The sequence below is a fragment of the Saccopteryx leptura genome, chromosome 8 (genome assembly GCF_036850995.1).
Source record: "Saccopteryx leptura isolate mSacLep1 chromosome 8, mSacLep1_pri_phased_curated, whole genome shotgun sequence".
Classification (NCBI taxonomy): Eukaryota; Metazoa; Chordata; class Mammalia; order Chiroptera; family Emballonuridae; genus Saccopteryx; species Saccopteryx leptura.
In genome coordinates, this window is record NC_089510.1 from 85827257 (window position 1) to 85838262 (window position 11006).

At 36.1% G+C, this 11006-nt stretch overlaps 1 protein-coding gene across 9 annotated transcripts in view; it reads left to right on the top strand.

Annotated features, from left to right (window-relative positions):
- The window catches only part of PHC3 (polyhomeotic homolog 3), a 77163-nt gene that overhangs the window by 55184 nt on the left and 10973 nt on the right, over positions 1-11006 (top strand). For 7 of the 9 annotated variants that reach the window (XM_066346865.1, XM_066346868.1, XM_066346864.1 and 4 more), the window contains 3 exons: positions 2275-2389; positions 6330-6462; positions 6554-6785. In XM_066346865.1, coding sequence (XP_066202962.1) covers positions 2275-2389; positions 6330-6462; positions 6554-6785 — 480 coding nt within the window. Of the gene's footprint in view, positions 1-2274; positions 2390-6329; positions 6463-6553; positions 6786-6961; positions 7147-11006 lie in introns of those variants that run through there. The other 2 variants (XM_066346870.1, XM_066346872.1) reach the window with 2 other exon arrangements.

The following is an 11006-nucleotide window of genomic DNA, read 5'->3' on the forward strand; positions in this document are numbered from 1 at the left end:
GATCTCCCCTCTCTCACCAGCAAAAACATTTTCTTCTCCTTTATAAAGTATTCTATTAGCAACTGTTGCATATTGTCCATTAGAGTAATACAATATTCCTGAAAGTTAGGATATAAGATCCCAGGAATGTGGTGTTGGGCCACATCTCTAGGTCGTTGGAAGGAGCAATTTTAATTTTACTTGTTTTGAAACTGTTTCTTCCTCATTGCTATTAGTAGCAATAGATGACTTTTTCTTATAAAGGTAGTCTTGAGAATTTCCTTAAAATGATCACTTGCCAGTTTATGATTTGATCAGTCATGACGATGTATACTGCTCACAAAAATTAGGGGATATTTCAAAATGAATATGAAGCTATAAAATATCCCCTAATTTTTGTGAGCAGTATATTTGGATGTCCTTTGTATTTGTGTGTATTTGAATAGTTTTTGCTAGCTTCACTTGACTTGGTACTCTGCCATTTGCTTCTCCAGTAACACTAGGATATTGTGAGCTTAAACTTATTGAGTACATGTTCTCCAGGTTTGCATTTCAGAGCCTCTTTCATCTTAACAAATCTTGGTTAATGAATAACATAGAAGAGCACATATGGAGTTCACAGAAGACTTAGTTAGTGGAGTGCTTTTTTGTGTGTGTATTTTATATAACTTGGCATAGGAATTATGAGGATGCAAAAATATGGAAAAATATAGTGGATTTAAGAATTTAAGTTTTCATTGAAGTATCTCCTAAGCACTTATAGTTGTTCTTGGTACTCTTAGTTGTTTGTTTTTTTTAAAATTTTTATTTATTGAGGAAGGGATTTACTTATTTTTACTTATTTTACAAGAGAGGAAGGGGGGGAGAGAGAGAGAGAGAGAGAAAGAAAGAAAGAGAGAGAGAGGGAGGGAGGGAGGGAGGAAGAGACAGGAACATAGATCTTTTCCTGTATGTGCCCTGATCAGGAATTGAACTGGCAACCTCTACACTTCGAGATTTCGAGATGATGCTCTAACCAGGATGGCACTCTTAGTTCTTATGTAGAGAATTGGAAATAGAACTCTCACTTTTTTGTAGTCTTCAATTCTTTTTTTGTAGTGTGCAATTCTTTGGGAAGGGCATTTTAAACTCCATATTACAGATGAGGAAACTGTGGATCATAAAGATTAAGTTGCTTGCCTGCAGGTGACTGCTGCTGAGTAATACTTGAGGCTTTAGATAGGAAGTTTCTTTGGGTTCTGTAGTATGGCTCAAAGAAGGTTATCGATAGAGAGGTAGAGAAAGGGCGTTCTGGCTTAATAGAAGGCATCTTGACCAAAAGAAGCAGAGGTTAAAAATTACAAAACTATTGGTGATTTAAAGATTAAGTTATTTTTAATATGATATAACTAAAAGGAAGTGTAACGTAGGGAGTGCTTAATAATTAGATGTGTCTACCTCTGTCTAATTTTATACTGTGGATCTTTGAGAATGTTAATTATTTTACATGGTTCTCTAACATCAAAATGTACCTTCTATTTGAGGTCATCCTTATTCTCTCCAGTTAGGATTAAATATTTTCTGCTATAGAAATTACAGTGCTTAATAAAGTTATTTGCACATGTTAGATATGTTGAATTCTTACTACAATGAACCTTTAAAATGATTGGCTTATGTATATAGAGGAAACTCTATAAAATTTTTATGCAGGAGAAAGAAGGAATTTATGAAGGCTGGTTGGTTTGGTGACTTTGCTCTGCCAAAGTGGCTGTGGATTGAAAAGTTCAAAGATCACCTGACCAGGCAATGGCACAGTGGATAGAGCATTGGCCTGGGATGCAGAAGACCAGGTTCCAAACCTCTAGGTTGTCGGCGTGAGCGCGGGCTTGTTTGGCTTGAACCGTGGGGTCGCTGACTTGAGCATGGGATCCTAGACATGACCCCATGGTTGCTGGCTTGAGCCCAAAAGTTGCTGGCTTGAAGCCCAAGGTCGCTGGCTTGAGCAAGGTGTTACTGGCTTGGCTGCAGTCCCCCAGTCAAGGAACTTATGAGAAAGCAATGAGTGAACAACTAAGATGCCACAACGAAGAATTGAGGCTTCTCATTTCTCCCTTCCTGTCTGTTTCTATTTGTCTCTTTCTCTGTCTGTCTCTCTCTCTGTCTCTTTCTTGCTAAAAAAAAAAAAAGTTTAAAGATCATTCCTTTAAGATTTCTGGAGCGTTTAAACTAGCAGACCCTCCAACCAACACAGAGGGTAAAAGAAAATTTGCCAAAATTATATTTGGAACTTTTTTCCTTTGTTTCTTTCTTTTTTAGAGACATTAGAAGAAATGGACAGTGAGTTGCTCAAGTGTGAATTCTGTGGGAAGATGGGATATGCTAATGAATTTCTACGGTCAAAACGATTCTGCACTATGTCATGTGCCAAAAGGTATCTCTGTTATTTTAAATTTCCTAAAGCACAAACCAACAACCACTGTAACAAACCAAAAAACTTTTAGAGTGTACCAATAGTCAGACCTATCCAATATAGAAGAATAATATCAAATAGACATTATGTGGAGCTACTTTTGTATTTAGTTATTAAATTTTGCTGAGTGAAAATTACATATTCATAACACAATTAGTTTTACAGCATAATCTAATATTAAAGTAGCAATCTTGTGGTGGTAAAAATATGCTTGGGAGAATCCCTTCTGTGAATAGGCTAGTGTAGTAGTCCCCACATAGCAGAACAGTTTTTGTTTTATCACCTGATATTTAAAACAATATTGAAATACTTAGATTTACTTTGTGTTTTTTAAATGTTTTCTTTTGTTTAACTGTACCCTACTAATTTTAGGTTTCTAAATAGGACAGCTATTGTATGTTCCCCACATTGTTACATTATCAGCAAAATATCTCTTTTCTAAATCTGTATTTTCATTAGTAATATTACAGGCAAAATAGTATTGATAACGAAAGGAATGCTTAGTATCCATTGATCCTGTCTCAAGTTTAGTTTACACTTTTTAGAAAACCCCTTTGATTCTGATAATGATAAAATATTCATGAACAGGAACCTCATTAAAGCGAAGTAGAGAGGCCAGAAGGGGGAGCTCTAATACCCTATGTTGTTCATAAGGTACACTGGGAAACTGTTAATAACCCTTCCCAACCTACTTTTCCACTATATATAAGAATTTCCTTGCCTTCATTGAGGAAATAGAATAGAATAGAAAAATGGACGAGCATAAGGGAAGAAGTATCTGACTCTTCATGGCTCACTATGGTTGCATGTCCTGGGTTGCAGTTCCTTGTTCTCAAATAAGCCCATTTTGCTAAAGAAATACATGGTTGACTTTTTGTTTACAGTCAACATAATAAATCCTAGTATTGGTATTTACTACTAAAGGTGAAATGTATGCAGTTTGTTTATTTTGAAATTTATTCTCTGTTCCAAAAAGTTTAAGACCTTAATTTTATATATCTAGGGAATTTCTTGTTGAACATATTATTTAGTATGGTATCACTAAAATATAGTTAGTAAAACTTAGTATTACAAGTATTATACTATTAAATAAGTAAAAGAATTTTCTTCCTAAAATGGGTTCATTGGTTTCAGATATTCTTTCATGTGATTGATAATCCTAATAAAATTATGTAACTCCTATGTAACTTGGGTGTCTTCCACTTTGTGTATATACCACAAGAAAGTATAGTGGCTCTGTGGTTCTAAATGATTAAAAACTCTAAAGGAAAAGACTGCCTTTCAGAGTACTTTAAATTTCTTGACTTTTTAGAAATATTTCAAGTTTTTTAACACTGCCATCACTTTTCTCCCAGAGATGAGTGCTGAGCTGTCACAGAGTTACACTTTTATGTAAACCTCTTTAGAAGGTAGGGGCCTAACCTAGGGAAATGAAGATAGGAGAGCACAGAAGAGAGGGTAGATTGGTCAGGAAGGACTGCTGCTGTTCACACAACTGTCTCGGAGACAAAATACTTAGGGACTAACAACAGCAAGTGTAAAGTTAGTGTCTCTTTTCTGATCCTTAGTCAGTGGTGAAAGTAGTTTTGTCAGTTGGTAAGAGTGAAAATTAGAGGCCCTGAGTGGTTCCTCAGTGAACAGAGTGTCAACTTGGCATGTGGGTATCCTGGATTTGATCCCCAGTCAGGGCACACACGAGAAGCACCCATCTGCTTCTCTCCTCCTCTCTTTCCTTTCTCTTCTTATCCTCTTCTCCTTCCTCTCCCACAGCTAGGGGCTCTAGTGATTTGAGCATGGCCCCAGGTGGTGGAGATACCTCCATTGGAACTCATTGGCCTCAGGTGCTAAAAATAGCTCGGTACGAGAGCACTGGTCCCAGATGGGGTTGCTGGGTGAATCCAGGTCGGGTTGTATGCGGAGTCTGCTCCACTATCTTTCCTCCTCTCAGCAAAAAAAAAAAAAAAAAAGAAAAAAAGAAAGAGTGGAAATTAGAAACCCACAGAGCCGAGCTTATTAATGAGCATAATGAACACAGCAGGACCTTGTTAAATTGTTTGAGGGTGAAGGGAGGTGGCCATCAGAACACTTTTTTTGTTTTTTATATTTTGAGGGGAAAAAAGACCTGTTTATCTCATAATGCACCTTTACTTCCACTTCCTGATATTTTTATAAAATGTACATGAGGAAAATTAATTTTGTTCTCTGTATCTGGGTCCTAGAACAGTTATAAAATAACCTTGATAGAAAGATGGAAGGCAGGCCTAGCTCCCTTGCAACTGCTCAGGATCTCCTGGCTTTCAGACTATAGTAAAATTCACAAATACTACAATTAAATAAGCACGAGAGGGCAGGACAAGTTAAATACCAACTACCTAGGGAAAGAGCATTATCTCAACTAGGTTTGCAACTCCAGAATCTGGTTCAATTTCAGAGGCTACCCAATTGATTCCAAATGGGTGAGGATATCTTCATTAGAGAAAGCACATAAGTATGTGTGCGGGGAGGGGAAGATAAGAGATCAAGATAAGGGATGAGCTTGCATATTTTCAATAAACTTGGAGCATCTACTGCATGTCAGGTGTTATGTTGAGCACTGGTGATACACAAATGAAGAGAGGATATTACTGTAGCTAGCAAAAGACAGGACAAAGTTTAACACGATTTTTCCTCTTACTCAAAGTGCCTAATAGGCAAGGCTCTCGATGTGAGTATGGCCACCCCAATAAAACACCTCATTGATTTAAAAAAAAAAGTAAAGTTGAGATTTACTCTGGTCATTTTTCTGAAAAACCTTCTTAGAGCAAAAGAGTTTTGAAAATAAATTACAGCGGCAGTTTTATATGTGTAAAAAATGAACTGCATGTATTATTTTTAGCCTTTCTGTAGCTTTTCAGAAATATGTTTCTTGGATGATTTCTTTTCGCTCTTCTTTCTAGGGACAGGGGTGACAAACTGCCCAGACTGAGTCATTCCTGTAGCCTATTTTTGTATGACCTCTAGGTTAAGGATGGTTTTTAAATTTTGAGGTGGTTGAAAAAATTCAAAAGTATAGCCTGACCGGTGGTGGCACAGTGGATAGAGCATCAACCTGGAATGCTGAGGTCCCAGGTTTGAAACCCTGAGGTTGCTGGCTTGAGCACGGGCTCACCAGCTTGAGCACATGGCTGCCAGCTTGAGCATGGGATCATCAACATGATGGCCCCTGTTCTAGGGTCTTGGAACCCAATAAATGGCACAAAACTGTTCTCAGCTGTTGTTATGCCTTATAAAAATTTATGTTAAAAGATATTAGTCTATTTGATAAAATAAAAATCTTCCAGTCAATTTTAAATAATTAGATATTTTTAAGTTTCTTGAAGAGTGACCTATGAATTTCTTGGGTAATTTTGAAATCTCAACTTTATATTTTCAGTCTTTGATTACAGTGATATTTTAAAAATCTTTTACTAGCCATTTGAAATTTTTCTCTTTATTATATTAACCTATTTTTATTAATCCCTACTCAGAACATATTACTTGGGAATATACTCATTTGGATAAACATCTGAATAGTTAATTCATAACTTCTTTTTCTCCTGGAACCTTGAATTATTATGCTGTTGTAGAAATCAGTTGTTTTTTCTATTTTGCAGAAAGTTTCCCACTATCAATGCTGTTATTAGGAGAAAATATCAATACTTGCCCAGTGTTAGATTGAGAGCTACATTATACAGAGACCAGTTTTTGACTGCTAGCACTAATAAATTTGTTGAACACTGTGGTTTTCTTTCTGAGATATTATAGTTCTTAATGAAGTATTATGGCAGTTACTGATTCACAAATTCACTTTAAAGTCATTATTAACTACTAAATACAGTATACCATATATCACTTAATATTTTTTCTTACTTGAATTTCTTAGGTACAATGTTAGCTGTTCTAAAAAATTTGCACTTAGTCGTTGGAATCGTAAGCCTGATAATCAAAGTCTTGGGCATCGTGGCCGTCGTCCAAGTGGCCCTGATGGGGCAGCAAGAGAACATATCCTTAGGCAGGTCTGTAGAAACCTTGCTTCGATGTACAATACCCTTTTCTGTAATGCAAGGAAAGTACAATGCTGTATTTTACTTGTACTACATTTTCCAGCTTCCGATTACTTATCCATCTGCAGAAGAAGACTTGGCTTCTCATGAAGATCCTGTGCCATCTGCTATGACAACACGTCTTCGCAGGCAGAGTGAGCGGGAGAGAGAGCGTGAGCTCCGGGATGTGAGAATTAGGAAGATGCCTGAGAACAGTGACTTGCTCCCAGTTGCACAAACAGAGCCCTCTATATGGACTGTTGATGACGTCTGGGCCTTCATTCATTCTTTGCCTGGTATGTAATTCAGCACTCAGCCTTAGTATTTTTCTTGTGCATTCACACACAGAAATAATGTTAGATCCATCCACACTTATTGCACGAAGGGGCTAGAGAAATTCTTATGTGTATATATTAGTTAAATGACATTTGCTATTGAAATGTGATTTGTTTCCTCTTGCTTATTCCCTCAGCACAACTGGGTATTTTCTCATACCAAGTCGCTATAAACTGACTAGTCCTGCTTCTGCTGTGATACCCCAGCCGGTGAAGATATTAAAGGTGCTCTCTTCTCTTCAGTCTGATTTCTTTCGAGAGGTCAGTAGAGAGATTGAGTCAGACACGTCTTCCTTTCTGCTCTTCTATTTTTCTACTCTGTTTCCTCCTTTTCCTCCCAACTTAACCATTTTAAAAAGAAATAAGAGAGACTATAATTTTTTTTTAACATTTTTGAAAACTAAGACCTTTTAGAATATTATGAAATTTTGGTTTCTTTTAAAAACTCACACTGGTTCTTTTAAAGGAATCTGCATTCTTTGATTCTTTACAATAAGTAGATATCAAGAACAGTTCTGAAATTTGATATTTTTAAGTAGACAACTAACATTTAGTTTTGATATTCTATCCCAATATTGAGGGTAACTTTCTTATTTTTTTTTCTGCTCTCTCATTTTGGTATTCTTTCTATTAGCTTAGTCTTTATGTTCTCTAATCTTTTTTTCTTTAATGCAACAGTAATCTTTTATAGCCATTTTCTCCAATGGGCTGGCTTCTAAAGACCACCTTTGCTCATAATGAGATCCTACTGGTTATATAAGACAATATATTTTTAAATCAACAAATCTTATCATTCACTCTGACCTTATGAATATGGAACACAAGGTGATTTAAAAATGTTCTATTTTGGTTTTATTGTGAGTCATATTTTTTTTTTTTGACACAAACTTTCTCAAAAAATATATCCCCTTTGAGGGCATCTATAGGCTTATTAAAATTAATCCAGCTATTTTTGCTAATTAATCTTTTTATGAAGGTGACCACTGTCTTAGATACAAACTTATAGCTAATGTGCTGTGAGAGTAAAGAAAGGATATTCAGCAGTACTACTGCTTTTAAAAAATATCTGTGAGCCACTTTACTTTATATACAGAACTCGATGAGATTTTATTCACTTATTTTTTTAATAGCTTATTTGAGAAATGCTAAATAAGTTCTTTTTTTTTAAAGAAAAACAAGATATGGTCACTTTTAAAAAAAGAAGAAATTGTTTAAAGGGGGATACATTTTTCATAGGAAGATTTTTTAGTATGCACCTAAGAAAACTTATGTGTAAGTTAAGTGCTGACCAAGTAGATTGAGAGTCTGCTTTAAAACAGATGTAGTAGAGGATGATGAGTCTTTACTTATTGTGGTTTTAATACTTAATGAAATAAATTTTAGATTTTAGACCAGTTTAGATATTTTGAGATTTAACCATAAAAATTTATACTGACTTCCTAGGCCAGACTTTGATTCTGTCATCTTCAAAAGTAGTCTCGGCCTTCCACGGGGGGGCTTCCAAATAGCTGTTTGTTAGCTGGACTTCTTCTCATCAGAGGGAAAGTGTTTCTTTTCCTCTGGGGTGGGTGGTCTGAAGAGGGTGGCTGGTTAATGAACAAGTAATAGTGCCCATTCTTCTGCCACTTCATATGCTTTCTCAGGGTGAATTTCCCCAGCATCCATTTGCCATGAGGCTACTCCTGGCTGCTTGGTTAGAACAAAGGCTAACTCTTTTGTCTCATTCGAATAAAAAAAATTATTATTGCTTATATCTTAAGGTGTTGTCTTATTGAGCTCATCAAGACACTTTTTTGTTGCAAGTGTATAGAGAACATTACATGTCATTAAAAGGAGATTGCTTTATAATTAAGGATTGCTTGGGACTGTTTAGGAGTCTGCTTAATATGACTGCTTTTCTTTTACTGATTAAATGGGAGTATTTCCAAACTGCTTTGATAGGTTAAATAACAAGCTTATTTGTGATCATTGTATCTTTCTCAAAAATTTTCTCTGTGCAATGCCTGTAGCTTAAGGTAAATCTCATTCCAGAACAAGCCTTTCTCGTCATTTCTCTCTGCTCCTTTGGCCTTTGTAAACTTCCTTTTGAGCCTCTTTCAAAACCTCATTCAGGGCTGTTTGTTTCTGTGTTTTTTTCCAAGTAGTCTACTCCCAAGGGTTTTTTTTTTTTTTTTTTTTTTTTTTTTGCAGAGACAGAGAGTTAGAGAGAGGGATAGATAAGGATAGACAGACAGGAACGGAGAGAGATGAGAAGCATCAATCATTAGTTTTTTGTTGCGACACCTTAGTTGTTCATTGATTGCTTTCTCATATGTGCCTTGACTGTGGGCCTTCAGCAGACTGAATAACCCCTTGCTCGAACCAGTGACCTTGGGTTGAAGCTGGTGAGCTTTGCTCAAACCAGATGAGCCCGTGCTCAAGCTGGCCATCTCGGGGTCTCGAACCTAGATCCTCCGCATCCCAGTCCGACGCTCTATCCACTGCGCCACCGCCTGGTCAAGCTACTCCCAAGATTTTTTCATAGAATGAACAAGCTTGTAAATTTTGTCATCTTTTGTATTTTGTTTCTTTCTAGTTGAGGGTAGGCTTTCCTCTTTTATCAGGGCACCTGTATTTATTCCTAGAGTTTTCTCTTGCTCCTCTTTGTATAATGTCATCTTGTGAACCATTCTGGTGGGACTATAATATAGCCAATACACAGTACACCCAAATCTCAGAGCTGTTACCAGAATGAAAAATATTTTCTAAATTTTTGTGTATTAAAAAGTTCTCTACAGAAAAGATTCTTTTTACTTAATTGCAGTTATCTTTAACTCTTCCTTGAAACAGTGAACTGCCTTTTGCAAACATCAGTTTATTCTGTATTTATTAATCTGTGAATCTGCAGTAGATTCGGTTTCTTGTAGGCATATAAAGTGTAGGAATTGTATAAAACATGACTCTTTACTGGTTTTCATAATACTAAGATTGGAGCTTGATTATACTATACATAGTATTGAGTGACGGGTGGTATCTTTTCACCAACCTTACTGAGGTCATCTTTTGTGCAGGGTGAGTTTATTTTGGGTTTCTCTGGAAAAGTGACTGGGTGCTTGCCAAGTTCAGTTGGGACCCGTGCCCATGTGTTGAGATCTGTGCACATCCTGATAGCTCCTTTTGGTGACATAAAGCCAACTGAGTTACTGCAGTTGGGATATGTTTTGTACATATCCCTAGGGTGCCAATCATTTTACAGAAGTATATTCTAATGTCAGAAACTCATAGAACTTTAGCTCAATATACTTTGAGCATCTAGAATTTAAAAATTCATTTTTCTCTAATGATTTTCTAGAAGCATATTTGCTTCTTTTTTTCCCCTTTTTTTCTTCTTAAAGTTACTTTATTTTTATCATTTCTATGCTAATGTATAGTATAACCCCCCTGCCCCCACTTTCTTTGTTGGCTTAAGAAAGTTGTGATCTAAAATTTTGAAGATAATGTATTCATATATTATCATGTTTCCAAAACACTTTTTGTTCTGTATTATTTTGCTGATACATTTATTATCCACCTACAAGAAGACATTTGAAGAAGGTTCTCATAATGCAGAGGAATAAGAACGTGTTACATATTTTCCCCTTGGAGAACTCTTCTTGTTTCTATTCCCAAATGTAGCTCTTCTGGTTCTCATTACTTCTTATTGTTCCTGTTTTCTGACCCTAAGTAAGTCCTACTCTATCTTTCTCTCTCTTCTTTTCTTTCCTGTGTTCTTGTAAATAAGACTGAAGAGAGAAGAACATTAGTTCTTTCAGATACAGAAGGATGAAGTCACAACTAGACGCAAGATTAGTCAGTTTGTCTGCCCAGTTCTGAGAGCTACCTCTGGGAAAAGAAAAGGGGCTTTTCTGTGGTGAGTAATCCCATTTTAACTGTATAGTTTATTTTATATGGCACATGGCAAAACCATAATAATTTTGCAGAGGATACTTTTGAAATGTCAAGTTTAAAAGTCTGAGAAATTATTAAAATCTAGAAATTGATAAGCTGACAGCTGTAGAGGAAACAGGAAAAAGAAATAACCAAGAGAAAAGATGGCCACACAGCTGAACACAGAAGAAAGTATTTGTATTACTCTTACAGGTAGCTCTCTATAGCAGATTCAATTTTTTGTTTATTCACACATTCAGTCCTTACCCCAAAATA